This window comes from Podarcis erhardii (genome assembly GCF_964252035.2).
Source record: "Podarcis erhardii genome assembly, chromosome: 16".
Classification (NCBI taxonomy): domain Eukaryota; kingdom Metazoa; phylum Chordata; class Lepidosauria; order Squamata; family Lacertidae; genus Podarcis; species Podarcis erhardii.
In genome coordinates this window covers 27,870,249-27,898,179 of record NC_138514.1, presented here as the reverse complement: position 1 = coordinate 27,898,179, position 27,931 = coordinate 27,870,249, and the positions used below count along the sequence as shown (strand labels likewise).

Sequence of the window (27,931 nt, the reverse complement as noted above, 5' to 3'; positions counted from 1 at the left end):
ACTCACGTAAGCCCATTGACATAAATGTATTTGGCAAAACATGGACATTTTGTTGTGTCAACAGAGTAAATTTGAATGGAAGAGAATTATGGTGCAAACAAAAATATTGCCACACCTGCTTGGTAATTATTTTCACACAGGGTTAAGCTAACTTGCCACCTTGCCATGCTTTTTCTTTAGAGTCACAGTTCTTCAGTCTTGTGGACAGACCCCACAAGGGGAGAAAGAGGAGACTGACAGGAGATAGCCAAGTCATCTTCAAATATCTCAAGGACTATCACATGGAAGATGGAGCAAGCTTGTTTGATCCTGCTAAGGAGGGTAGGACCTGAACCAATGGCTTCAAGTCACAAGAAAGGAAATTCTGACTAATTATCAGGAATAACTTTCTGAGGGCAACAGCTGTTTCACTCACCTAAGCAGAGGCTAGATGGCCATCAGTCATGGCTGTGATTCCTGCATTGCAGGGGGTTGGAATGGATGACCCTCAAGGTCCCTTCCAACTCCACAATTCTATAATGCCATGTAAACCCTAGTGCAGTTTTACCATGTGAAAGAACCCCTATTTTGTGAGCAAATTTGCAAATTTCCACACACCCCTGCAGTTTGAAGAATGCTCCCCCGCGCTTAATTTTTGTCACTCGGGCTTTTGAGCCCCCTGGCGCGTAACGTGTGAATGCGCCCTTAATTTTTGTACGCGTGTACCTCTTCCTTTTGAAAAAAATACCCCCCTACGCCCCGCCCCGGCAGTCCTTGCCAGCCACAGCTCCCCCAAAGCCGGCTTTCCCCGTGGTTATAAACCCCCCCGGCTGAGGCTCCCCTCCCGCAGCCCGCCAGCCTCCCCTCAAACGCCGGCAACCCGGCGCATGCGCAGAGCTCCCCCTCACTCTCCTCCTCCTCCTCCGCCCCCCAGCTCCCCGCCCGCCCCTTTTGCCTGTCAGGATGAGGCGGCTGAGGCGGCCCAGGGCCGGCGGCGGAGGCTGAGGCGGCGGCCCCTGTTGTGCTCGCTCCGCTCCCCTCGCCTGACTTAGCGGGCCCGGCCTCGGCGTGAGCTGGCTCAGCCATGGCCCAGCCCGGGGCGGCGGCAGAAGAGTCGTCGACCGAAGGTGAGGGGGAGGACGAGGAGGGGAAGCCCGGGCGCGGCCTGCGAAGGCTTACCTGGGCCTGGGGGGTCGCGTGTGTGTCTGTGGGGGGCGGGCAGATGGCGCTGGGGATGCAGGCCAGGGAGGCTTGGAAGGGGGGCGGCGGAAGTGCAGCCCCACCCCCACGGGGGGTTCTCCCCTCTCCCCAATATCAAGCCCCGGACACCCCCTGGTCGTGCCCCCCCACCTTTTAAATTGTCACTTCTCTTACCTCCCCCCCCCCAGTGGTTTCTCCTTAGCAGTCTCCTCCCTCCACATCAAAGGACTATTTCACCCCCCCACCCAATCTCGTGCTTTACTTTATTATTCTTCCCCCCCCCCGCCAGTAATGTATCTCTTTCTCCTGCCCCACCACGAGAGGCACCCCCATGCAACTCCTCCTTTTGCTTCCCTAACCCTTACTTCTCCCTCCCTTATCAGTCTTCTTATCAGTCTTCTCCCTGCCTCGTGCTTTATTTTATTTCTCTTTTATCCTCCCCGCCCCGTAATTTATCTTTCTCCTGCCCCCCACCCCGCCAAAGGCATTGCCTTGCAATTACTTCAATGCACCCCCTCCCCAGCCTACTGGTTTCTCCTTAACAGTTTCACCCTATCTTTAGGACTGTTTCTCTCCCCCCATCTTGTGCTTTACTGGTTCTCTCTCTCTCTCTACCACCCACACCCACACCCAGTAATTTATCATTTTCCTGCCCCACCACTACAGGCATCACCTTGCAATACTACACCCCCCCCCCAGCCTACTGGTTTCTACCCTCAGTAGCTACTCCCTTCAATCCTCACCTCAAGCGCTCTGTGTTTTTCTGTCTTACTCCCCTCATGATGAATCTCCTGAGTTTGTAGCACCTTAAAATAATAACGTTTATTGTGGCATTAATTTTTGTGGATTGGAAATCCAACATTCAAATTACAGTTGATCTTAAAATCATTGCTGGCAAAATATTTCACCACCACCACCACCCCTTTTTGCAGCCATATACAGCCCATTCCTTTAGCCTACTAAGCCCTGTGCAAAAGTGAGTCCAATGTTCCATGCAACAAACACTTCAAGCTTTCCCCCCTTCTGCACAGTGGGCAGCCTCAGTTCCCTTTTCCTTCAGCTTCATGCTGTTGGTAGTTGCACATTCGCAGCCCTGGGTTATCCCATGTTTCTGAAGTTGTGGTTGACCTGTAAGCCTTTGGTGAAATGAACAAGACAGATCCAGTGGTTGAATTCTTCTTGGAGAGTAAAGGTAAAGGGACCCCTGACCATTAGGCCCAGTCATGACCTACTCTGGGGTTGCGGCGCTCATCTCGCTTTATTGGCCGAGGGAGCCGGTGTACAGCTTCCGGGTCATGTGGCCAGCATGACTAAGGCGCTTCTGGCGAAGCAGAGCAGCGCACGGAAACGCCGTTTACCTTTCCGCCGGAGCGGTACCTATTTATCTACTTGCACTTTGACGTGCTTTCAAACTGTAATGAGAGTCAAAAGACTCTGTAGAGTTGGGTTGTGGAGTTGAATTTTGAGGGAGAAGTGTGAGTGTGAAGGAAGAGTGTGTGTATGTGTGTGCGCGCGCATACATGCAGGTCCCATGTGGTAGCAGAAGTGCTCTTTCTGTACAATGAAACAGCATTTTAGCTGGTGTGACACTACTATTGAAGTGTGCTAATGGGATTTACCTGGATAAGGATGTGCCCAACTTTTGAAAATCAAATTTTATGTGGTGCTATCATAAGCTACATCAGCTACATATTTTTACATTAAAAGAAAATTTATATTATGCATTACAATACAATACAACATATTTATGTTACTTGCATCTCCTTAGGAAAAAGTCAGGTAATGAGGGGCATGATAGAGGTGCATAAGATTCTATATGATGTGGAGAAAGTGGATAGGCAGGCCTTTTCCTTCCTCTCTCTTGATACTAGAGCCCAGGACTGTCCGATGAAGCTGAATGTTAGAAGATTTAGGACAGACAAGGTGCTTCATCACACAGCACACATTTGAACTGTGGAATTTGCTCCCATAATTCCGTTCAACAAGATGTAGTGATGGCCAGCAACTTGGATGGCTTTAAAAGAGGATTACACAAATTAATGGGGGATAAGGATAGAATTAATGTTCTGCCTCTACCTTTGAAGGCAGTGAATACCAGTTGCTGGGAACCACAAGTGCTGGAGTGCTGTTGTGCTCAGGTCATGTCTTAAGGCTTTCTGTAGGCATCTGGCTGGCCACTGTCAGAACACATGGGTTGAACCAGGTGGGCCTCTAGCAAGTTTCTTCTTATATCCTTATTCCACTTATCCACTACTGCTGGGCTCTCAAAGAAGTTTGCAATAATTAACAGAAAAGTAAAACAGCTCTAAAACAATAGATTGTAAAACCAACAAATCAGATTAAACTAACAATGCAATAAAAGTTGTTTCTACCGTTCAGTAAAAAAATAAAAAGGACTTCTGAAGCAGGAAGGTCTTAACAATTGTTCTAAAACAAGGAGTGTATTGGACAGGCCCAAAGGATTGAGTTCCTAAAGAAGCGGAGCCAAAACAGAAAAACTACCACTTTACACATCTCCACCAGTGAAGACACATAGAGCAGGGCTTCATCTGCAGATTTTTAGAAGATGCAGGTGTGGGAGACATATTTGATAAAGGATAAATACTATTTCATGTTTTGAGTGTAATTACTAGCACTTTAAATTTGACATGAAGGCAAATGGGCAATACAGTCCTACCTCGGAAGTTGAACGGAATCCATTCCAGAAGTCTGTTCGACTTCCAAAACGTTCGGAAACCAAAGCACGGCTTCTGATTGGCTGCAGGAAACTCCTGCAGCTAATCGGAAGCCACAGAAGCGCCATCGGACATGTGGCTTCCAAAAATAGCTCACAAACCAGAACACTCACTTTTGGGTTTGCAGTGTTTGGGAACCAAAATGTTCAAAAACGAAGCTGTTCAAAAACCAAGGTACGTGTTATTCCTTAATAATAGCTACATAATGTTCTCTCTGGCTACAATGGTCAGGAGTTCAGCTGCTGCATCCTGGATGATAGGTAATTTCTTCACACCATTCAAATACAGCCCCATGGTAGAGTAAACTGCATTAATCCTCAAGAGTGATACAATAGTCAGCTGTCTCTTCCCAAGAAAAGGGCGGAGCTAGCAAACAGTACTGAACACTTGGTACCTGAGAATCAAGTAGCAACACAGAGTTTAGGGTTATGTGACTGACAATACCTGTCATGGCAATATGGATTTATTTTTATGAGAATGTCTACCCTACTCATCTAATAATATACATCACAAAGTACCTCATAACAGAAAATGGTGCTTCCATCATAGGCAGGACAGTGTGAAGGACCACTTCATCAGATCTTAGGCAGTTGGCAGGCTGTTACATGAGAAGGTGGTCCTTCAGGTATCCAGGACCCAAGCCACTTAGAGATTTAAAAGGAATTACTAACACTGTGAAACCTGTAAACAAATTGGCAACTAGTACAGCTGATGCTGGATAGGTATCTTCTTTGGCAATCACTCGTAGCCGAGTAAGATTGTCTTCCAGAAACACGGTTTTAACAATGAGTCCGTAAGTGACTGTGGAGGCCAAATCTGGACCCACATGTCCTTCCACAGTGGGGACATTGGTTCCTGGGCAAGGGTTGATCACGGTGTGGATTTGCCAAGCATGCCTTCCTCTTAGCACGTTTCTCCCTTGGGTTCTGAGTTCGAGTGTCTTCAAAGTCCACGACACCTTTGGTGAAGGCTGTTCTCCAACTGGAGCGCTCGCAGGCCAGTGTTTCCCAGTTGTCGGTGTTTATACTACATTTTTTTAGATTTGTTGACCACCAGCATTACACTTTCCATTTTAAAATTTGGAATAGAGTGGTTGCTTTGGAAGACGATAATCAGACATCCGCACAATGTGACCAGTCCAACGAAGTTGATGTTGGAGAATCATTGCTACAGTCTTCACCATACTGGTGCCTAGTTTTGGACTAAAACTCCATTCATCCACAGCCAGAGCATCCTGCAGAGCACCAGGCTGGATAGGCTTGTGTAATGTTATCCCATGGGCCCATTAACATCCTTCCAACCATTTTCTGGATCACTTAAAATTTCCTAACACTCTTCAAAAGGAAACCCATATAGGGTGCATTACAATAATACATCCTGAATATAATTAAAGGATATGTTACTGTAGCCAGATCTGACATCCTCACAAAAGATACACACTACCCTTTGGGCCATCACTGCCACCTGTGTATCCAAATGCAATAGTACCTCCAGATGGTGAACCAGATTCTTCAAGGGAAGTACTATCCCATCCCAAATGGACTGCATCCCTGTTCTGCAGTCTGTTCCCTTCTGATCAGAATCACCTCTGTCTTGTCTGGAATAAGCTTCTGTTTATTGGCCCTCACCTAGCCCGTTTATACCAGAATGTAAAGATCCTTAAAGTAGTCTTTTCTTTGGAGCTTCTTAATGTGCCTGCTCTACTCTCCCTCTTTACTAGCTATGTAAAGATTTGGGAAGCCTATTTTCAGAGGGATGAATCTGGAAAAGTAAGTATGTGGGATGAAGAGAAAGGATGTTATTTGAATATTACTATTCCTGAGAACAGCAGAATGTGAAGTATTATACTGGGGTCGAAAACATAATATATTCAGTTTATGCCTCTATTAAAACTCTGTTAGTATGAGTCATCTTTAGTACTGGCTGGTGATCTGAATAAATAGATACTGAACCATTCACAATATGTTAATGCAGGCAGGGAGTGTAAAATGTAAGCTTGTACACTTGTGGCTCCAGCCTAAGACTTTTGAGTGAATTTATGTGGACCAGTGTAGGACTTGCAACTGGAATGGTACACACTGAAGGTCCCACTGAGGCATCAGTTTGCAAGGTAACATTCTCAGTTTTTCTTCTATGAAAAGTAAAAAAAAAAAAAAAGCACAACAATGATAACCTGCTGTAGGAATTTTGTGGTAGGCCAATGGTAGTCATAGATTTATTCAAGAAGAGTGGCTCCTTTACCTCTAGTACACTAATTAAAAGCCTATGGAAGATCTACCTATGTATATAAAAAGCAGGGGCCAGAAATGCTGCAGATAATTTAGTTGACAGGTTTGTGTAAGAAATGTATCACTAAGGTCAGGGAGTTCACTTGGATGAACTTAATGTAGTGAAGTGACCTAACATACTGTTTTAGAATTGAAAGAGGTACTGTATTTATCTGGGCAGGTAATTATGATTATTTGTGTTTGGAGAGGCAGTTATAACAACTTCTGTAAGAAAACTTTTACTGAAGCTTCATAATATTAACCTAGGACATTCTGGGGGAAAGTTAGTTTAATCACTTCACGATTGACCAGTGGCATGTTTTTTGGAGAACAAGAAACGAAGACTGGATAATTCTTTGTAGGGGAATGGATGCAGTTGAGCAAATATCTTTATAGACAGAGAATTATACTTGTTGATCTTTACTTGTAGTGCATTCTTAGCTGCCAAATTATATTTTATGCAGTACATCAACCAAATGTGAACTGAAAAGAAGATTGAACCTTCGTTTTTGTTCATTTGCAACAGAACCAGAACTGTGGTTCAAAAGCCTCTGTTGAATGTTAACCGGAACAGAGGTTTTTTTAAATTGGTTTAGAATAAGAATTTGACATTATCACATCCTTTAAAAAAATTATATGATTTTTAAATTTTTCAGTGGCTGCAGTTGGAATGACTCATGAGGGTACAAAACTATATTTTATCCCCCACTTTCCTCCCATAAATTCAATACTGCATACATAGTACTTTCCTCAACCTTTATCCTTATAATAACCCTGTGAGGTAGGTTGGGCAGAGAGGTGGTGACAAACCGCAAGATCATCCCAGTGAGTTTCACAGCTGAGTGTGGATCTGAATCTAGATCTCTCCATTTGTAGTCTGGCACTCTAGCCCAGGTGCATGGAACCTGTTACGCTCCAGATGTTGTTGGACTCAGCCCCAGCTAACAGGACCAAATAGTCAGGGATACAAGCAACATTAACTGAGTTGCTGGTAAGAGATGTGTGAGGTTTCAACTACTGCCCAGCTTTGTAACTTCTTCAGCCTAAGTTTATAGAAGTTACTCACTTGTCAGCCCACATGTATAGATTAGTCATTTCTGGCACATGGGTGGCCTGAAAAGGTTGTAGGAAGAACCACAGTTTAAGAGTTTCCCTGCCTACTTGCCTGAAGGTGACACCACAGGTGGGTAGCTATTTACGGGTCCTGGTATACAGTGTTAGATGGTCGTGGTGGCCGTGTACAGGTCATCTTGCAATGTGAATTTTATTTATTTGAAACATACTGATATCATCCTTCATTCTGTTTAGAGGTTTAGGGCATTGTACAATTTATTTCAGGGTGGTGACTGTAATTCAGACTTGCAGATTAGGCTTGAGAAGGGTGCTTGCCCAGCATCTGCTCTGGTCACCTATCTCTTGTATATCACAGCAGTTGATTGCACTAGTTCACAGAGAGCTGGACTTCATGCATAATTTCCCCCAGAATGTCAAATGATGGTGGGATGGGGGCTGGTACCCTGCCACCATTTGCATGGGACCTGATGGGTCCTGGTTCTCAGGCAAGCAATTGCTCCCTGGCATGCTTCTCCTGAAGGGAGGCCAGCACTCACAAAATTGTTCCCTGCCATCACCACCACCTGCTTTGGGTCAATCCTGGCTTCAGGTGTCCCTGTTTTCTCCCCAAGGTGATTGGGGTAGCAGTGCGTGTAAAACTACTATAGCAGCATGTTGGCTGAACTTCCTGTCTCTTTTCAAGCTGAAACGAAGTGTTTCATTTGAGTGAATCACAGGATTTAATGTGTATTCAGTTCGTTGTTCTTGTGAAGCAATTAAGTGGAGAAAGTTAAATGAATGCAGTTTATGTGAAGTTGCTTGTTATGACTGATTGGAGCTTCATAGATTTATTGTGTTTGTGATTCAGAAATTTTTGTGGGCCTTGCTGGCCAACCAAAAATTTGTGGTCGCTAGCAACCTGCTCTCTCGCAAAGGAAAGGATTGTGTCCCTGGCTTAGTGCTATGTCCCCATATACAATGTCAAGGGCAATCTTCTATTCTCTTCCTCAACTCCAAACTTGGACCTGGATAGCAGGGTGAGGTAAGGATTGCTCCTACAGTTACATTGCTCTTCCAAAGTATTTGGAAAAGCAGCAACACAAGCCTCCTTCTCCCTTCTTCAGGGAGTAAGTCTGCAGTATATCAGTTTGTTGCTGCACTTCTAAGGTGCTTGGAATGCTTTTGAAATGCAGTGCCAAAACTGTCCACAGTCCCTCTCCTGATCCTTGAGGTGTGGGGTGGGGAATCATTCCCACAGTTGCACTGGGTTTTTTAAAGGATTTTTGCAGCTATTATAATGGCTATCCCATTTTCTACCTCTGAGATTGGCTTGCCCCATTTGTGTTTCATTTCCCCAAATCTGTTTCTGTAGTTTAGAGGTCAATGTGTATCTTCATGGCACTATCTATGCACAAGAGAGAAATATTAGCAGACTTTAGGGAAACCTCAATGTTTGCAAAAGTATTGTTATGTACTGAGTTGAATAGGATCCAAACTCCTGAAGAAGAGGAGCAACATTTTTGTCCAACGGCCTGTCCAGCTACTAATTTTGTATGTTCTTTGCTTACTTCAGGATATCTTCAGGGTGCTATGCAAAAGCAGTAGTGAATTCCCTGGGTGTCCTGTAGCCTTTATGTAAAAGCTTTATCATTCTCTATAATTACTAGAGGGTATGGCTGGTCCATCCATGAGGCAAGGTGAGGAGACTGCTTGTGTTGGCAGGATCCTCTGGGACAGCAGGTCCTGATGTTGATTTTCTTTCCTCTCTTCTTTCTGATGTAGATCTTCCCTCACTCCTTCTTCCCTGGCAGGAAGTGGGGTACCATTTTGGGATCTGCTTTAGGTGCCAAAATGTATTGGGCCAGCCCTGCTTTGGGGGGGGGGCAATGTATTCTATATTATTATGAGCTGGTGATTCTAAGACCCACCCTCACAAGTTCTGTAGTTATCTCTTCCTGCTGTTGCTGCTGTCCAGTTATTTGTAATGTGACTGGGTGTTTTAAGAGAGAAAAAAATCAGATCTTCCACCCCCTCAACCACACTCCTCTGCTTGCTCTCCAGCATCTCTCCCATGCACTGAGAAGCTTGGGCAGCTAGCCATTAGAGGTAACTGTCATTAGTGCAGTGCTGTGTTTTTACAGCAGTGGCTGCTCTGTCTCCCTCCCCTAGAGTTAGAGTGTAGGGTTCTAGCCTAGGAGAGAAAAAGACAGCAGGAACTTGTACTCTTTCTTGCTCTCTACCCCTCCCTGCCTTTGCCAGTGAGACACAGTTCTCAGTACTCTGTGCTATATATCCTGAACCCGTTTCCTGATCAGGAGTTCTAGGGAACATGTGCGTACTATCTCCTCTCTGCCTTTTATTCTTCCACTGGAGGTTGCTCAGAGGTACCGTATTTTTCGCTCTATAAGACACACTTTTCCCCTCCTAAAAAGTAAGGGGAAATGTGTGTGTGTCTTATGGAGCGAATGCAGGCTCCATGGCTTCAGCGAAAGCAATGCAAAGCTTCCGGAGCGCAGCGGGAGCGCTCCCGCTGCACTCCGGAGGCTTTGGGTGGCTATCCCTGAAGCCAGGAGGGCAAGAGGGATCGGTGCGCACCAACCTCTTGCCCTCCTGGCTTCGCTTCGCTGGAGAGGTGCTGCGCAGCTTTCCCTCTCTGCATAGCGCCCCTTCAGCGAAGCGGGAGGAGAAACGGAAGGGGCTCCGTTTCTCCTGCCTCTTCTCTGAAGAGCTGCTGCGCAGAGAGGGAGAGAATTTTTTCCCCCTTGTTCTCCTCCTCTAAAACTAGGTGCGTCTTATGGTCGGGTGCATCTTATAGAGCGAAAAATACGGTGGTCATTACTCTAGGTGATCTTATATTCCTCCAAATAGAGGAATGTTTCTGATGGATGATTGTGCAATTGCCTATACATTTTGCGCAGTTGCTTATACATCATGGTGATAGTGGGGATAAAGTAGAGTTAAAGAAAACCATATATGTAGTGTGTTCCTGTTTTTGCTAGGAAATAATGGACAAAGATCAGAGTCTTAATGATGGATTCACAGGATTTCCTATGTACTGGGAAAAGTGAAATAAGGACGCCTGCCCCTCTCTAGTTGAGTGCAATTTTCCACCATGCCTCCATAGATGATTACTGTATGTGAGCAGTTTGATTGGTACTAATATAACTGCATGGTGGATGTGTGTAACAGTGATATAGATCAGTGTTAGAAACTGAGATATGAAAGCTAAATGGCACCTTAAACCCAGGTTGTGGGCACAACAATGAAATGTCTAGGCGTTCTTTTTTATAACAAAAATACAAAGCTGAAAATGAACGAACTGCAGCTCTCTGCAGTTTTAATCTGAAATCTTAGGCACAGTACTGCCGTCAGAGCTCAGAAACTGCTCGTGCTAATGAAATTCCCTGTTGCAAAACGCACCTGGAACAATGGGAGTTTTGAACAATGATATAGATAGTATGACTTCAGTTCAAAGAAGAGGTCAGGATGATTCTTGCATACATCAGGACTTTCAACAGCTCTACTGAGTCGCCCCGGAAGCTATCAAAGCAACTTCAGGAATGTCAAAAGCAGCTCCTGATGTGATACATGGCGTCAAATGTATGCTCATTTGTCCCTGGGCTTACTGGATTTGGGCTGACATGTTGGATGAGGCAGCATGGAAGCCTTAGCAGCTTCAAAATAGTTTGATAGGCCATGAAACTCATTTGGGAAGGCACTTGGACAAGTCATTTTCCTGTTACCGTAACCTACCTTTCAGAGCTGGTATGAAAATAAAATGCTGCTCTGATGTTTGGATGTTAAATGTGGTCTGCACATTTAAATAATTATACAGTGTGGTAAACATTCAAATGGAAATAAACTGTGCTATATCCAACTCTAATTGGAGTAGTCCCACTGAAGTTGATAAACCTAAGTTAGTCATGTCCATTAATTAAAATGGGTCTCCTCTGAGTAGGACTGACAATGGATGCAACTCCTTTCAGCCATGGAAAGTCCAGATCTTCACATAAGACGGCACATGATAAAGACTGAGATAAATACTGTTGAATCTTTGGTTTAGCAGACTTGCTTCTTCCTTCTTCCTCTGTTGATGATGACTTTGCAGCTGGGGTATGCATTTTTTGTCCTCAAGAAGTGACAATTTCCCCACAGTATTTTTTCACTCCTGTAGTTTTAGTCTGTAGCCTCTTGGTTTTCATGATATGGTGCTTGAAGGGTACTGTACAAATATGTGGGAGGGAGGTGGGGCTGCTCATATTAATCCCTAGATTTCAGTAACCTATGGAAACATGTTTATCTCTAAGAAAGTGCATCTTTTTCCAAAGCTATCAGGTGTTCAAGGACAATGACAACAGCATTCTCTTAAGAATTTAATGAAGTTAGAGCTGATGCTCATAGGGTTCCAAACTGAAAGGAAAGGCTATTAGTTTTAAAGTGCAAGGTTCTGATCTGTTGATTTCTCTTCTGTGCCAAGGAAATATAAAATTCATGTGTGGAATGAATTGTTTCAGTTAAGTGGTTCTGTATGGTGTAGTTTAAAAAAATCACCACTAAGTTTTTAATTTGTTTGACAAAAGCAGGAAGGAAACATAGAGAGATCAGGAACAGTTTGGCTGTAGGGATAGGAAGGAAATGCAGAAAACTGAAGATCCAGCAAAAATCTTTGTTTCTTTAGGATCCTCTTCAAATCTGTGAATTTTAACATAGACTGGATAGAATTTACAGTTTTCAGTTCATAACCAGGAGCAGATTGGTAAACACAAACACTGAAACATTCTCCCTTCTCCTACTTAGTGGTTTAGCCTCAGTGGTTATAAGTTGGAAATACCACATTGAAAGTTCCTAGGCCTCTCTTTTCTTGCTCTTGAACACTTCTTATGCGAAAGTCATTTGTAAGGAACCCTTGGTTTGCCTTGTGACTGGATCCAGTTGAGCAAGTATCAAGTTCTTCCTTTGGATAAAAAGCATTGAATATCCAGATTGTTGATCCCTGGATAAGAAGCTTGTCCCTTTCTTCTGAAACTAATTTTACATCATATTATTTCACTGCCAAATATAAAGTTGTCTTATGAAAGCCCCTATGCAGGTTAGTTAGCTGTTTGTAATATGTTTAAGATAATTGTGATAACTGTTGTTCCATGGCTGTTATTTTAAAAGAAAGCCCGAACCCTATACATGTATTTTTCTTCAGGAGAACCCATAAATATACTTTGTAAGGCAGTATGACCCTTGTTTTTTGCTTATCTATTATTAGTTTGCCTAATGACCCAGGACAGCATAATACAATTTGTACTGGCACACATGAAGCAAAGCATTCTTGTACTTAAACAAAAAAACAAAGATGCTCTACACTGATGTAAAAGTTGGCTAGAAAGCAGTTTGTGGCTTTCTAGGTCTCTGCTCATCATACTGTTGTTAGTATAACCTCATTTTCAACTTTATTTCTCCCACTGTGATTTAAGAGAGGAACAAAGACAGTTGTGCTGTTGAAATAACAAGACATCATATTCTACTATCTTCATACGCTTGCAAGCTGCTGCATTATAGCTTGTGATAGTTTGTAACCTCTTGACTGCCCTGGATCTCTTGCAAAATACCAGGTAGCTACTAGTGATCAGGAAATGTAAGTGAGTAGCCAGTAAGAGAAGTTTTACTATGCTGCTAGGTCTGCCTGTGTCTATTGCAGCTCTTACTCATTCCCTTGGGAACAAATGGTGCTATAATAAAATACAGAACTGGGAAGCTTCCAGCTACATAGGGGCATTCATGACATAATGGAATATTTGACAATATTTGACTGTGGCCAGAAAAGAAGTCAACTGATGGGTATGCCAACCCCAGCCTATATGAATCTTGACACCTTGCAATATTGGATGAGGGGAGAATACTACACACCCTTCTCATAGTAGCAGAAGGGCCCCTTTGTGGTCAAAGGTGTTGGGCGATATGTGTATGAAGAGATTTACCAAATATTTCTATTCCCCCCCTTTAAAGCCTATACATAGAAAAAATGAATATTCATAGTAAATGTGTCTAAATTGTGTTGGACAACCCATTTTTTAACAATTCATTTATTTTATATTATCTGGTTTAAAAATGTGCTATCCTATTTGGTTTCTGTACTTGATGCACAATTTAGCTCATTCTCATTTCAGTGTTTTAAAATTTCTGAAGTGCTGTCTTTAAGCAAAAGGTGTTCTGTGTCTCATGCAGCCTCTCAACAATCCTGTTTGCCTGGCTGCAAATTCAGTCTGTCAAGTCATCAGAAACCCAATAGAGCAAGCACCTATTGTTCCCATGGAACTGAGGCCGTGGGATACTTGCTTAAAAGTTGTCCTTAAATATATATGAGTAAAACTCTTATTACAAAGAGTATGCATCCCATAGTGGGTTGTTGTTTTTTTTGCTAATGGAAGCTGTTCCACATTTGCAAGGCAGGGCCCTTGATTTTTGCCCAGCTCACACACACCCCGCCCCACCCCTCGTGCCTCTCAAAACTTCTTTTGAGGTCTGGGGTACCCTCTGGAACAGTATGGGAAATGACATAGAGAGCTGCAATTGGGAACAAGACTCCTAACTCTGTTGATGGTTATGTAGCTTGTTTTGCTGCCTGTGGGAAGGACAAAGCAGTTTAGTAATTTATCCAAAGGGAACCTCATGACAGGTATGTAAGCTGTTTCTGATTTTAAGCTTAGTACTTCCACACACACCCATGTTGTCCCCCCCTTAACTGGATTGTTACTGATGCATAGACAACCCCCTTCCCACCTACTTGCTTATAGACTAACCCAGTACAGTGGAACCTCGTGTTACGTACTGTCCTCCTTGCAAATGCTTCGAGTTACGAGCTCCACTAACCTGGAAGTAGAGGCTCCTGGATGCGAACTTTGGCCTGGGATGCGAGCGGAAGTCGCGCGCTGGCAGCACGGCAGCAGCTAGAGGCGCTATTAGTGAAAGTGTCCCTTATGTTACGAGCGGTTTCGGCTTACAAATGGACCTGCAGAACGAATTAAATTCATAACCGGAGGTACCACTGTATAATATATACCGGTAGGCTGTGGAACTGTTTGGCATTCATGGAGCTGCTACAAAGTAAATGGGTTGGTTGCTGAAGTTCTCATCTTTCTAAGCATGGGTGCTAACCAGCTCCCTCACAGTCTCCTCTCGTCCCTCTGTAGGATCCTTGTGTTCTGAGGAATAGCTGTGCATGTATCATATATGGGCCTTTGCTATTGCTGTTGTCTTGGAATAAGTGACCAGTCCCTGTGTGTGTTTTCTCCCTGCTTGGTATATAGTTATGCAGTTGAATTGGCCTGGTATTATAGAAGAATACAGAATCAAGGGGGGCAAAGGGGTCTGTTGTGGGAGCAGGAATGACACAGAAGCGCATGTACATTGCTGGAAGGCAAAGCAATGCAAATTATCTGGTAGCAATTCACATATAAAACACACAAAGCATTATCCAGTTAAGTTGGCCTTGCTCTGAATATTCATGTTTTTTTCTCTGAGTTAAATCAGGCGAAGTCAAATTGCTTCACCTCTAAACTGAATGTTCATACAGAGATTAATATGATTTCATTTCAAATCTTTAGTTAATCTAGATTATTATCCTTGTTAATACAAGCCCTGAGGGACTTTCTTTCACCCATTAACTGTTTTGAAAGAGACGACTCAAGTTACTGTATGACTTAAAAATCCATCCTAACCTATTTTTTAATTGCCTCCTATCCTATGAAAACTACCCAAGACTGTTACACAATCTAGAACTATGGTAGCAAAGGGAGATTGACAAGAAAAGCAATATAGCTTCATCATCCCTTTGAATGATTATGTGTACATAAATCCTCATAACTGAGAACCAAAAGGGTAATGGGAGCTGAATTGGGGTGAGAATATATTGTTCTGGGCCTTGGGGGGGGGGCAAGTCTAATTTTTATTAAGAAGAAAACTAAATGAAACAGAATCTTCCTGCTGTTAGAAAATTTTCTCACTTAATTTGTGGGCCAGTTTACGTAGGTAGCTGAGATGGCAACTAGTTTATAGGACAAACTTCAGAGATGGTTAAGGGCTTCTCATGCCTTCATACTGCTAGGGAATCCTGACAGAGGAGAGCCATTCTCACACATGTCAGACACTTGCTTCCTTTCATCCTGAGGCTTTAAAGGGATGAATAAATTTTATTTTTTTGAGTAAACATGCTTTGTGCTTCAAATGCTGAGATTTTTCCAGAAGCAAATGCTGGCAGTTACTGGGCAAAATTGTCTATGAGATGGAAAGCAAATAATCCATTCTGTCTATTTCAGTCATAAATAAATAATTTGAGGCAGAAGCACAATACAGGGCTCTGGTAGGTAAATGATGTAATTGAGAGGCATGGGATTATCATAGTGGTCCTATTGCATGATCCCAGAGAGATACAGGATGGTATCTTATGGATCATACTGACTGATGATTTGATAGCTCTAGGGCCTGGCATACTTCAGTAAGGCTCATCTGGGCAAAGGCAAAACTTGTTTATCAGCTTTGGCATAAAATGGCCTGTAGATCAATACTTCTGGAATGTTATATCTTTGGTTCCTGATTTCAAAGTCACCCCGGACCTCTAATCTCCTTAATAGGGTGAAGGCTCAAAACATTTTATGTGTGAAAGATGTGCATGAAGGTTGCCAACAAAAACTCATTGGTTGCCTTGCAATTGCCTGGTGGCCATCTGTGTGGTGTGCTGCAATACATCTATCATCCTTCAAATGTGGCCCAGAACTCATTGTTTTGTAGCCAGCATACCTACTCTTCAGGACTATTGTTTCAATAGATGGCTTTCAGTCTTCATTCAGAATGTTTGGTCCAGCTACACTTAAGTTGTTCTGAACTTGTGATGGCTTGTTTTTTTCTTGTTGCATTCAGGAAAAATGTCTCTATTGTGAATTTGGAATCAGACTGTGCTCAAAAATAATTCTATGGATAATTAGCTGTGCCTAAATTCTGGAGTGGCCTTCATGTACTTTGCAAAACTAGAAACTTTAGCATAGTTGCCATTGAAATCTGGCCAGTTTCAAATATATTGGGTATAGCTGACATTATCTATCTATAACATCTGTTTCCCAGTTCTTTGCATATGTGAAAGACTTTTGTTTTCCCTCCTCCAACTAAGTTCACAAGTAGAGCTTTCCAAATCAGGCAAAGGAGTAAAACCCCAGGACCATGAAATCCAGAGCTGTGCTGGGCTCATGTCAACAGGATGGAAGGTGGAGAGGAAATGGTGTTTCTCCTATTACTTTTCATGCCTTTTTAAAGGTGGGGTTTTCCTTGTCCTCAGTCTTGGCCGCATCTCTCATCTAAGCTGACATGCTCCCAGAAAATCTTCTTTATGTCCTCTGTGTAGTGTCCACAGCTGCAAAGAGGAGCTTCAAGTAGGAGGCTGTCCCAAGGCCATAGGATTCTGCCCTAACAAAAGTTAGGCAGTCAGGCAATTATTTCCTCATTCCTTCCATCCTTGAAAGAAGTGGTAGTTGAGATTTGGGTTCCAGCAGTGAGTGGGACAAGAAAGCATGAGTGGAGAGTTCATGAAACTGAAAGAATGGGAATTCATGAAGCACCTTTACCAAAGCCCCTAACTCCCAAGATTGAGTTGACCTAAAGACTCTTTAAATCTTAATTTTATTTTGTTTTTCTAATTAGGTACAAATGCCGAGTATGCTTAAACTAGAGGTGCGTCTAGCACTGAAGTGCCTGAACTAAATCTAGCTTTCAAATAAGCATTTTCTCAGTCTCTTCTTTCACCTACACTTTCTTAATTGCTACATTAATTGAAAAACATCACTCAGAACTTGTGGGAGGAATGAAGTCTGTTGTTACTTCTCATAGCACAATTCAGAAAGTGTTTCAACATACTTCATTATGCATAACCAATTTACAAGAAGACAGCTACTTAAAAAGAGCTCTTCTCTAGGTTAGGTTAGAGTATGAGGATTTTGGTTTGGGGTGTGAGCCTGTTCCCTTATTTGGTGTTTATCCTGGTGCTGGCACACATCTTTAAGATGTGGCATAATCAAAACTGGTTCTTGTGTTACCCAACTGGCCAGTTGAGGGCCAGGAGAATAAGAAAGGAAGTCGTCGTGTGTGTGGTGTGTGTGTTTCCTAGCCAAAAGCTAGACCAGAGATGGGGAACCTTTAGCCCTCCTGATGTCGGGTCAGATTGACCAATGATAGGATGGTGGGAGTTGTCATCCGGCCACATCAGATGGGTCACAGGTTCCCCATCCATGGGTTTGAGCAACAGTTTGGCTCCTGAACAGCTGTGAACAGAGTGAGTTGAATACCATGAAATGCACTTCCTTTTATACTCTCTCTTCTCCAGCCTCTTTGCAGCTTGTCTCCTTCCTGAGGTCAATATCTCCTCCAGATTCCATGTTAAGAGGGCTCAAGTAGAATTTAAGACTGGGTGGTAAGAGATGCTCTATGCAAAGAGAGAGAGAGAGAGAGAGAGAGAGAGAGAGAGAGAGGGAGGGAGGGAGAAAAAGGAAAAAGTAGTAATAGTTAGGAATTCTTGAATTAGAACAGACTAGCTGCATCAGCCCTCCTGTTCCTCAAGTGTCATCTGAGAGCTGCTGTTCCATCTGACTGCCTCAGTGGGAGAGGGTGGAATCAGGGCTCATTCTACCATCTTTGCCAAAAGCCCAGCTCCATCAGGTACCTGCTACCACTGAACCACGCAAGCTGGTCATTACAAGAACAACTATTTAAGAATGAGTGCCTGAATTTGATTTCTTTTCCTTGTTCCTTCCTTCCCCTCTTGTCTTGTGTGTTGTATTTTTTAGACTATAAACCTGTGGTCAGGGCCTGTCTTGTTTTAATTAATTGTATGTAAGCCACTCTGGGAGCCTTCTTGGCTGAAGAGAAGGGTACAAATGCTCCCAGTAATAAAAAGTCTGCTTCAGAGAAACTGGTATGACAAGCTTTTTTTGGACATAAAAACAAAGCAAAATGAGAGTGATACTGTGAATCGTAGGAAATAAGTTTTCCTATGTAGCATGAATTTTGTGGGCCCCATAGCAGCCCCATTCCGGTGCTTAGAAAGCATCTTGTTCTGTGTCTCCTGTTTCAGTCAGATGGTATTGCATTAGTGCCCTTGGCCTACCAAGCTTTGTTTACTATATACATAGCCACTGTAATTACATATGGAAGATTGTAATACATTGTGGAATTGTGAGAGTACAGCTGCACAAATATTAAAATGGAAAACTACATAAATAGTGACACTAATTTTGTTTCATGTTTCATATCGTTCAGAGAGGTTTGGGACAGTCCTCTGTTTCAATATGCATGTCTGATACTATTTTGGCAGAACAGTTACTTAACTTTGGGATGCTTTTTCCTAAGTCACTTTGACTTGAGAATTCTCATGTTCCCCAGCCTCTAGCTTAATCCTGATATTTCTGAGTGGCCCTAAGTAAGTCTCTTAATCTCAGCTCCTTTATACCTTGGGAACTGCAGGGGACCAGGATGTCGATAGAAGGAGTGTGGTGATAATGGTGTTTTTGTTTCTCCATGAATTGACTGAAAACCCAGAGATAGCTGCTTGGAATATAATATAGTGCATGGCATGATAGGGCCTAAATGGGCAGTGCCTTGATGTCTAATCTGCCTGTATCTCTGTCCCAATTACGTATGAAAATTGCCTACCTGGCAAGGTTTTCTCTGGCCCCCAGCCCCCACAGTGTATTTGATGCCCAGAAGCAGGTGCCCAAGGGAATCAGGCCCTCAGGTAAAAAAAGGTTGCCCGGTCTAATTTAGAACATATCAAAAGAAATTTGAGAGCATGACGCTTACAATTAATATTATCCCATAGTAGCCTAAAAGTGGATGGTGTTAGTACCTAGAAATCCATGTACACCAACTTTTATACCAGACCTAAAAGACTCAAAAAACCCCTCACAGTTCTGACAGGTACTCCCATATGAAAGCATCTAGAACAGGGGGTATAGCATGGCAGGTGGAAGCAGCCTTCTCCTGATAGCAGCCACCTTCTCTGTGGTTGATAGAGGCACCATAAAGGAGATACAGAGCTTTAGGGTTTAGATGATTGAATAGAATAGGTGTGCAGGTGCTTCTCTTCTTAAAGATAGCACGCATGCTTACTGTATGAACTCATTTCTGAATCCCCCCCCCCCATTATATATGAAATGGGTATTTAATACTTCAAGGTGCTTTAAGTTCATTTGTTAATTGAAAGTTTTACTGCAGGGTTTAGCAGGAGCTAAAGTGGTGCTCAGAATAGAAACAGGATACAAGCTGGTTAATTTTTTGTGGTTAATCTACTTGCCTAGTGTGACTTAGAACTCTTAATATTGGTTGGAAAGGTATTATTGTGAGGTGGAGGAGGGGTAGGCTGTACCTGGTATCCTAATTCCTGGATCCAACAAGAATTCAATTGCTGGAATAGCCAGGCAAGTTTCTTGGTAATGACCTAAGCATGGTTCTTTAAGGTAAATGAAAGAAGTGGCTTTGTGCTAGAGGGTAAGTGGGTGGACCCCCCTCCCTCAGATTTCTGGTAGTTAGAAAGACAAGGCTGTAGTTGAGATGTGTGACCTAGAAGCTAGAAGTAGGATGCCAACTGGGCAGCTGAGAGACAAAGCCATGCCTAATTTCTGGTGGAAATTAGTGGCTGTGGCCATGGGAGAAGCAAAACCCTCTTGGGGTTTTAATACAGTGACCTTAAGTTGAATAGTGGGTAAGAAATTGTAGTAGTAATATTAATAATAATTCTGTTAACTTCTGTTAACACTAGAAAATGTGCTGCTGCACTTGTGGCAATATGTCCAGCTATGGTCATGTTCAGTTTTGCTCACAGTTGGTGAACTAAGTTGGACCATTAGCCCAGTACTGTTTCTTATTGTGCTAGCAAATCAAATCAGATCTTTATTTTTACAGTCTTTGACCAGCATTAAAGAAGCAAAATAAGAAGCAAATAGAACACTTTATTCAGTTATGTATACAGTGGTACCTTGGTTTAAGAACAGCCCTGTTTACGAACTATTCGGTTTACGAACTCTGCAAAACTAGAAGTAGTGTCTCGGTTTGCGAACTTTACCTCGGTCTAAGAACGGAATCCGAACGGTGGAAGGGCATCAGTGGCGGGAGGCCTCATTAGGGAAAGCATGCCTCGGTTTAAGACCCGTTTTGGTTTAAGAACGGACTTCTGGAATGGATTAAGTTCGTAAACCGAGGTACCACTGTAGCAGGATAGAATAAAATGGGCTTCAATGTTTTACAAAGTAATAGTAGCCATGTCACAAATGACACAGTGGAAAATTACAGAAGTCAGTTCCTGGTGGGTTTTGCTTGCTGCAGCACAGTGCTTTGTCACACTGAGACTGATTGATACATTTTGATCTGAGAGGTGCAAAAGGATGTAAAATGCACCTGATCATCCTGACATACCATACGGTAGCAGTTTTCCAGTGCCTCAGTAGTAGTTTTCCCTGTCACCTTTTAAAATGAAGTCATGGTGGATTGAATCCACGACCTTCTGCAAAGCATGTGTACCGCTGAGCTATGGCTCCTCCCTAACATAAGCGAAGAAGCAAAGGCAGCTTCTGTGTACAGGATTACCACCCTGCATATTTTGTGCTTCAAAGTGAAGGCTTTGCAGTGGGTTAGGTATATTGATTTGGCACAACATAATAACTATAAAACAGGACAGGACATCCCGCCCCCCCCCATTATTTATATGCCGCTCATCTTACTGTGTTGCCCCAGCCATTCAGGGCAGCTTTCAGCAAATCAAAACACATTATAACATCAAACATTAAAAACTTGGCTATACAGGGCTGCCTTCAGGTGTCTTCCAGAAGTCAAATAGTTGCTAAAAGTCAGATAGTCAGATAGGATTCATACTAACCTGTGCTGGTCCCTTCCAGTCCAGGGGAAGACATGAGGGCTAGAGTTGGTGGTACAGTCCAGAAGAGCATCTGTTGCTTTAAAAAACACAAACTAGCAAGGACAGCCCTACTGTTAGGTAGTGTGAGGCAGCTGTGTCTTGGGTGGCCTGCTCTATACCTCCAAAATTTACCTGTCACCTTCTGACATACTGGAGAATGCTGTTCACATCCTACTGGTGAAACTAAGGTTCATTTGCCAATCCAGAGACTATTGACTGGAAGAGCACATGTCGTCTTTTGCCTCAGGCAGTGAAATGTCTTGTGCTAGCCCTGCAAACTAGTTAGTATCTAAAGTATTAAACCACAAGGGCAATGCTGTCAATCTGGACAAACGCTTTATGCTTTTTGCCATGTTCCTTTCTGATGAATGATTTGCCTTAGTGAGTAAGTGATGAAATGCAGCTCGTTTGATTGTTGAGGTCATGTGCCTTTTTTTCCCCATTGGCCCATTTTTAGCTCTCCTTCAACGAGTAGCAGAACTGGAAAAAGTCAATGCTGAATTTCTACGCACGAAGCAGCACCGCGAGCAGGAATTTAATCAAAAGAGGGCAAAATTTAAAGAGCTGTATCTGGCTAAAGAAGGTAATACTTAAATTTACTGAATGTAGAAATTGTAGACATTCATGTGGTCTTTAGAGTAACTGAACAAATAAGTTAATTTAGTTTGGTGTCGTTTTATCACATTGTGAGTTTGAGGTTTCAGCTACATGTGTTGTTGTCTTGCAGAATGCCACAACTGTGCACTCCAAAATGAGTCACTACCAGAATATGGGACGAGACAGAACATCACACCTTAGAATGGGGATATATAGTGCTTGCATTCATTGCTTCTATCTCTTGATGTGGGTAAAACCACCGGACACCTGTGGATTAGGTTGATGTATCTAGTTACATGTCTAGCTATATTTAGCTCAGCTTCTTTGTGCAAGTTTAGAGAACACCTCAGGAAGCGTCAACTGATTGGAAATGTTGGTGTCATCCTGAAACCTCCATGGGGAGCTGATGATCCCATTTGTTTGGATAGAAGTGCCATGACTACTAAGGAAACGTATTCATTGTTTTTGTGTTGACTGTTGTATCACAGACTTCAAGATTGGAGACAAAGAATGTCCTTGTTGGTAGTGAAAAGAGAGCTGGTAACTAAAAGATCTGAGACCAGACTCAAACTTTGGTGGCTTTATGAGTAAAATACAGCCTGGGCATATTGGTAGAAGTTTGGCAAGCTCCGGGTCACAGTACACAGACAGGTCTGACTCATGCCCTTATCAAATTAGATAGACTACTACTCAAATTCCCATGACGCCTAAATATGTGCCCTTAGAAATTCCAAAGAAGCCTGAACCACTACATTAATGATAATCATTGATATGTCTGGAACTCTTTCCTTGTATATTACTTTGGACTTCACTTTCCTATACAGATGGAAAGTTTGGGAAAGCTTTTACACCAGGGATGGGGAACATCCCCCCCCCCCAACGTGTTGAAATCTCTCAGGGAAAATGGGGAGCATGTTCCCAAAGTGGGCAGGACCAACCCTTGCACCCCATTCACATGCCCTTCCCTTCCCTTTCTTCCCTTTCTCACTTTGGCTTCCCTGCTGTGTGGTGAGAAATGGGAAGCCCTTTCTCAGTGCAGAGGTAAAATGCTGCAATGTGTTGATGTATGACGAGAGAACTTGCTGCAAAATAGTACAAGTGAGGGGCATGGCCTAAGGGGAAGATGTGTGACAGGAGTGGGGAGACTTCAGACCTGTTGTATCTACTTCATTTTGTACTAGAACCCTAACCAAAGCCACCAAACAAAAATATTAGATTTAAAGAGCAGGGTATTATGAGCATATTCAGAGACTAGGCATTTATTTCTGTACAGGAATCAGTACCAGTACCAGAACTGAATGAGCTCATATTCCTTTTATACCAAAGTCTGTTCTGAGTTAGCTTGCTCTATTTCATCAATCTAATTTACATGGGAAAATATCAATTTCTTGCTATTGTTAAAACAATTGTGCTTCAGAATCTCCCCACCTTACCCGATCTATTGCAAATCACCCAATAATCTTACAGTAGGTTTGATCTACCTTCTGCCCAAGGGAGAGTGTTGCAGGACAGATTAAGAGGCCTGGTGAGTCAGATTAGGTCCATGAACTGGAGGCTTCCCATGCCAGCTTTATATCACCAATCCTAAAGGGAGAAAGGGAATTTGTATGGCTGTGATGTAATGGAGAAGTTCTTGTACTGGGAAGTTCTGTTTCGTAGCCAAAGGAATAATTATTTTTGTGAAATATAGCTGAGCATAAGGTAATTTTCCCCACTCCTAGCATGGTAGAGGCATAAGTGAGATGCCAATGATCCTCTTGGTTAGATGAAGCAGTAAACTAAGTGCAGAGTTTACAGACTCGTTTATGGCTAAAATGAGGAACAGCAGGAATTCTGTCCCCTTGGCTTCACTTTGAAGCTCTGCATTAACGTATGTGCTTTTAAGTGGAACTACTTTTCATTTCAGAGGATCTGAAGAGGCAAAATGCAGTACTTCAGGCAGCTCAGGATGATCTGGAGCAACTGCGAGCGCAGCTTACGGAAGCCCAGGCTGAAATGGAGAATATTAAAGCCATTGCGACAGTATCTGAAAATACAAAGCAGGAAGCTATTGATGAAGTGAAGAGGCAATGGCAGGAAGAGGTTGCTTCTCTGCAGGCTATCATGAAAGGTGGGACTGACGGAAATGGGTGAATTGCTATCAAAAAAGTTTCATATTCAGCGATATCGCTGATCCCCAAACCACTGCTTTAGCAGCACTGAAACCACATGCTTGAGACATCTCTTGTAGAAACGAGAGTGTATTATTTGACGTTGGAAGGTTCACGTTGACATTTGAGGTCATTCTTCAGTATGTTTTCTGGCTTTCTATACTTTTTGCAGCCCCCAAACTCATTTTGCATTTAATTATACTTTACTTAGCAAATTATTATCCTGTTTTTCTTAAAGTTTACTTCAAATGCTAATGTAGGTAAATAAAAAAATGTATATAAAAAAGACACAATCAAAAGCAAGTTAGAAATGGCAGAAAAGAGATAGTCTTGTGTATTTAACAAAACTATGAAACAATCAGCAGAAACAGAAGGGAAAAAATACAGCAGAAGTTAAAAGAAATAAACATTTGCCTTCCAAATTCCTGAACTGTCACCTCCATCTTTGTAGACCAGCCCTGGATTTAAGATTGGCAGGGAAGGCCAGTTTTTAATTTGATTTCCACTGCCCTCAGAGGTTTCAGGAATGATGACACACATGAGAGGGTCTTCTCAGTGGGAGTCCCTACAGTTCTGGGACAGGTGAAGCCTGGGAACATTTTTTAATAGCAAGTGAGAAATGTGCTAAATATATAACAATGTGACCTCTGAACCCTACTTGTTTGCTTGGGAAGTATGTTCCTCAGGTGGAGAGGATCCATAGCTCTGTGGTAGAGCATTGCTCTTCATGCAGAAGGCCCAGGTTCAGTTTCTGGCTTCTCTGGGACTGGGGTAGGCCATCCTCTTCTTGAGGCTTTGGAGGACTGCTGCCACTCAGAGTAGATGAACTGGGCAACTTTTGGCCCTCCAGATCCTGCTGGATCCTGACTGTCATCCGCCTCAACCAGCATGGTTGGCAATCTGGCATGATGGAAGCTGTAGTCCAACAACATCTGGAAGGTACCAGGCTCTGAACCCTTGCAGTAGGCAATCCTGAGATTAATGGACCAGCATTCTATCTCTGTATGAGGCAGCTGCATATGTTGTTGATTTCAGCAGGACATCAAATAACTTGCTTAAGGATCTCACTCTGAGACATATGCCAGCCTTTTAATGAGCTTGTCACCTAAAGAAGATGTGGGGGATTAAAGAAGTGATGAGCAACTTGTTATTGTTGTTGTTATTAAACAGAAACTGTCAGTGACTATGAACTCCAGTTTCATCACAGGCTGGAGCAAGAGCGAGCTCAGTGGAACCAATACCGAGAGAACGTGGAAAGGGAAATAGTGGATCTGAGAAGACGTCTTTCTGAAGGCCAAGAAGAGGAAAACCTGGAAAATGATATGAAGAAGGTAAATCAAAGCATACTTCAACATGTAGTACTGTCAGATTTGTTTGGAAGCTGTCTGTCCATTGTCTTTCTTCTTGAGAACTGGGAAATAAATAACATAACTAGGAGTGTATCCTTTTTTTGTCATGACTAGTCACCTTAGAAAATAAAAGTAGGAAACAGAAGCTGGTATGAACTAGAAATGTTCTCTTTCTGCTTTGAAACTTGAAGCTGTGTGCCTGAGTTGAATTATTCCCACAATATTTAGGTTTGTAGCACAAACATCTCTTTAAATCATTCCCCTTCCTCCCCTCTGTTCTTCCCCAACATAAACTCCATTCCTGCTATTCCACTTTCCCCTTAGTATTCCCTGCTCAGGCACCCTGAGACAAGTAACCAGGCGGATGTGATAGAGATGTGGAGAAAATGGATAGAGATATTATTTCACCCTCTCATAATATTAAAACCTAGGATCATCCTGTAAAACTGAAGATTCAAGACAAATAAAATGTAATACTTCACACAGGTCATAGTTAAGCTACCACAAGATGTGGTGGTGGCTGCTATCTTAGTTGATAAGTAAGATGGCTGCTTACAGGGGGATTAAACAAATTCATTGAGGATGCAACTCAGTGGCTACTAATCATGGTGAGACTATACCACCTGTAGAATTAGAGACAGCATTCTCCGGTATACTTGTTAATACTGGAACAGCAGCAGGAAAGGGCTATTGCCCTCAGGTCCTGTTTTGTGTAGTTTCCATAGGGATCTGGTTTGCTGCTGTGGGAACCAGGAATGTTGGACTAGACAGACCAGTGAAGGTGAACCTCCAGTCATTCCCATTTGGCCCCTGGTATGGTTTGGCACAAACTACAGTCACCTGATATCATGGGACTATAGACATGGGACAGGTAAAGCTGCCCCCCCACCTGTCAAAGTGGCATGTAGGAGGTTGGGGAGGGAATGGGTTCTGGATCTGGCCCACTAAACCTTTGATCCGAGGGCTCTTCTTATATTGACTTTTTCTTACGCACAGGGCCATAGACAGGATAGTTATGATAAAAGGAGTGGGAGAGAAGTATCCATATACTGTCCTGATTTCATTGGAGGAAGAGTGGGTAATTAAACCTCTCTAGCATACTCAGTCGAAGTGTGGACACAACATTGAGAGTCCATGGCTGAGCAGCAGATCGTCACAGAAACCTGTGTATAAGCAGTACTTGTGATCTGAAGAAGCATATATGAAAGATAGGCCTAGCAGCCATAACTCAGTCTGGTGACCAGTCATATAACCCATGTGTTCAGAGGCTGTGAATATTTGACAATAGGTCAATAGGGGGGGGGAGGTATTGCTGCTCTTGTGAACCTCTGTTAGCCCATGCCAAAATGTGCCTCTTGGTTGCCTGACTTGATCGGAAGCAGTGCTGCCGTGGGATAGTGTGGGAGATGGGCAAATCTTAATGAGGTGTAGCCCACCAGGAAATTCTCTTGTGCAGGTCCTGTTTGTTTCAGTGGGACTTATATAGGGGAATTCCTGATGAATTCTTCCTTCTACAAACATCTTTTTTTGGTCTCCTTGTATGCATATCCCTGTTGATATAATTTGACAATGCGTGCTTTTGTGTGTGTTTTTAAAAATAGAGCTGTTATAATGAGATGCATGTGAAATTTTACGTAAAGTACTGATGCACATGTAGTTGTTTTTAAATATCACAATATTTTGTCGCTGAGAATTGGTGTTTTGTGAAATGCAGGAATCTGCTTCCCTTAAGTCATATTTCTAATTTTACACACAAAGTGTGGTTATAGTAAAACATACTTAGTTTTTTGAAGAAAATGGAAGCCTTAATGCTTAGGCTCCTCTGTGGACTAAAAATGATGGCATTGATTGAGGTATTTAAGGAGTTGGAAGCTATTTCCTGGAACGCATCATCTGCTTAAAAGGCAGTAACATCTTGACTTTGTGTGTGTGTGTGTGTGTGTGTGTGTGTGAGAGAGAGAGAGAGAGAGAGAGAGAGAGAATGAGAGAAATTTGCAGTTGTGGCTACTATGTGTAGTTACGTTCCTGACATGACATAAATACTGATAGATATTGGCTGACCTAACTGGCTGCTTTTTACCTACTTAAAATTAACTGGCAGGGGCTGATACGTTCCTGTGTGTTGATGTTACAGGTTTAAGGGCATGTTTGCATGAGAATGTCTCTGCATTATCAGCTGAGTGTGGAGGCAGAGGCAACCTGTGTCCCTCCAGATGTTGTTGGGTTACAGCTCCCATCATCTCTAACCATTGGTTGAAGCTGATGACAGCTGGAGTCCAATGGCATCTGTAGGGCCATTCAAGCATGAAAGCAATAGAAAGACAGTATCTCTGTCCCAACCTGAAACAACTGCGGCAGGGTGCAGGAACCCCCTGTCCTGATGTGAAATGTTGGGCTGTGTGGAAAGCATGACATATTCATAACTATTTTGAAAATTTAATTTTGTTGATGCCTCCCTTAGCCTTCAGTAAGTTAGGCTTAAATATATATATATATATATTAAAATGATTTGGGCCATGACTGTTGTCAGAGGACACATTAACGCAGAAGCCTTGTTTGAAGTTTAACAGGCCTGTGTTTTTTCATGGTATCATTTTAATGTTCCACGTGAATTGTTGAACTTAGAAAACTTTGGCTGCTTGATTCAGCAAGAGCTGCT

The 27,931-nt window shown here is 42.8% G+C and overlaps 1 protein-coding gene across 3 annotated transcripts in view; it reads left to right on the top strand.

Annotated features, from left to right (window-relative positions):
* Positions 1-926: 926 nt before the first annotated feature.
* The window catches only part of RABEP1 (rabaptin, RAB GTPase binding effector protein 1), a 49,040-nt gene continuing 22,035 nt past the window's right edge, over positions 927-27,931 (top strand). The window contains exons 1-4 of one of the 3 annotated variants that reach the window (XM_081843504.1): positions 927-1,106; positions 21,634-21,759; positions 23,680-23,883; positions 25,094-25,254. In XM_081843504.1, coding sequence (XP_081699630.1) covers positions 1,064-1,106; positions 21,634-21,759; positions 23,680-23,883; positions 25,094-25,254 — 534 coding nt within the window. In that variant the 5' untranslated portion in view covers positions 927-1,063. The remainder of the gene's footprint in view (positions 1,107-21,633; positions 21,760-23,679; positions 23,884-25,093; positions 25,255-27,931) is intronic. The other 2 variants (XM_081843505.1, XM_081843506.1) reach the window with 2 other exon arrangements.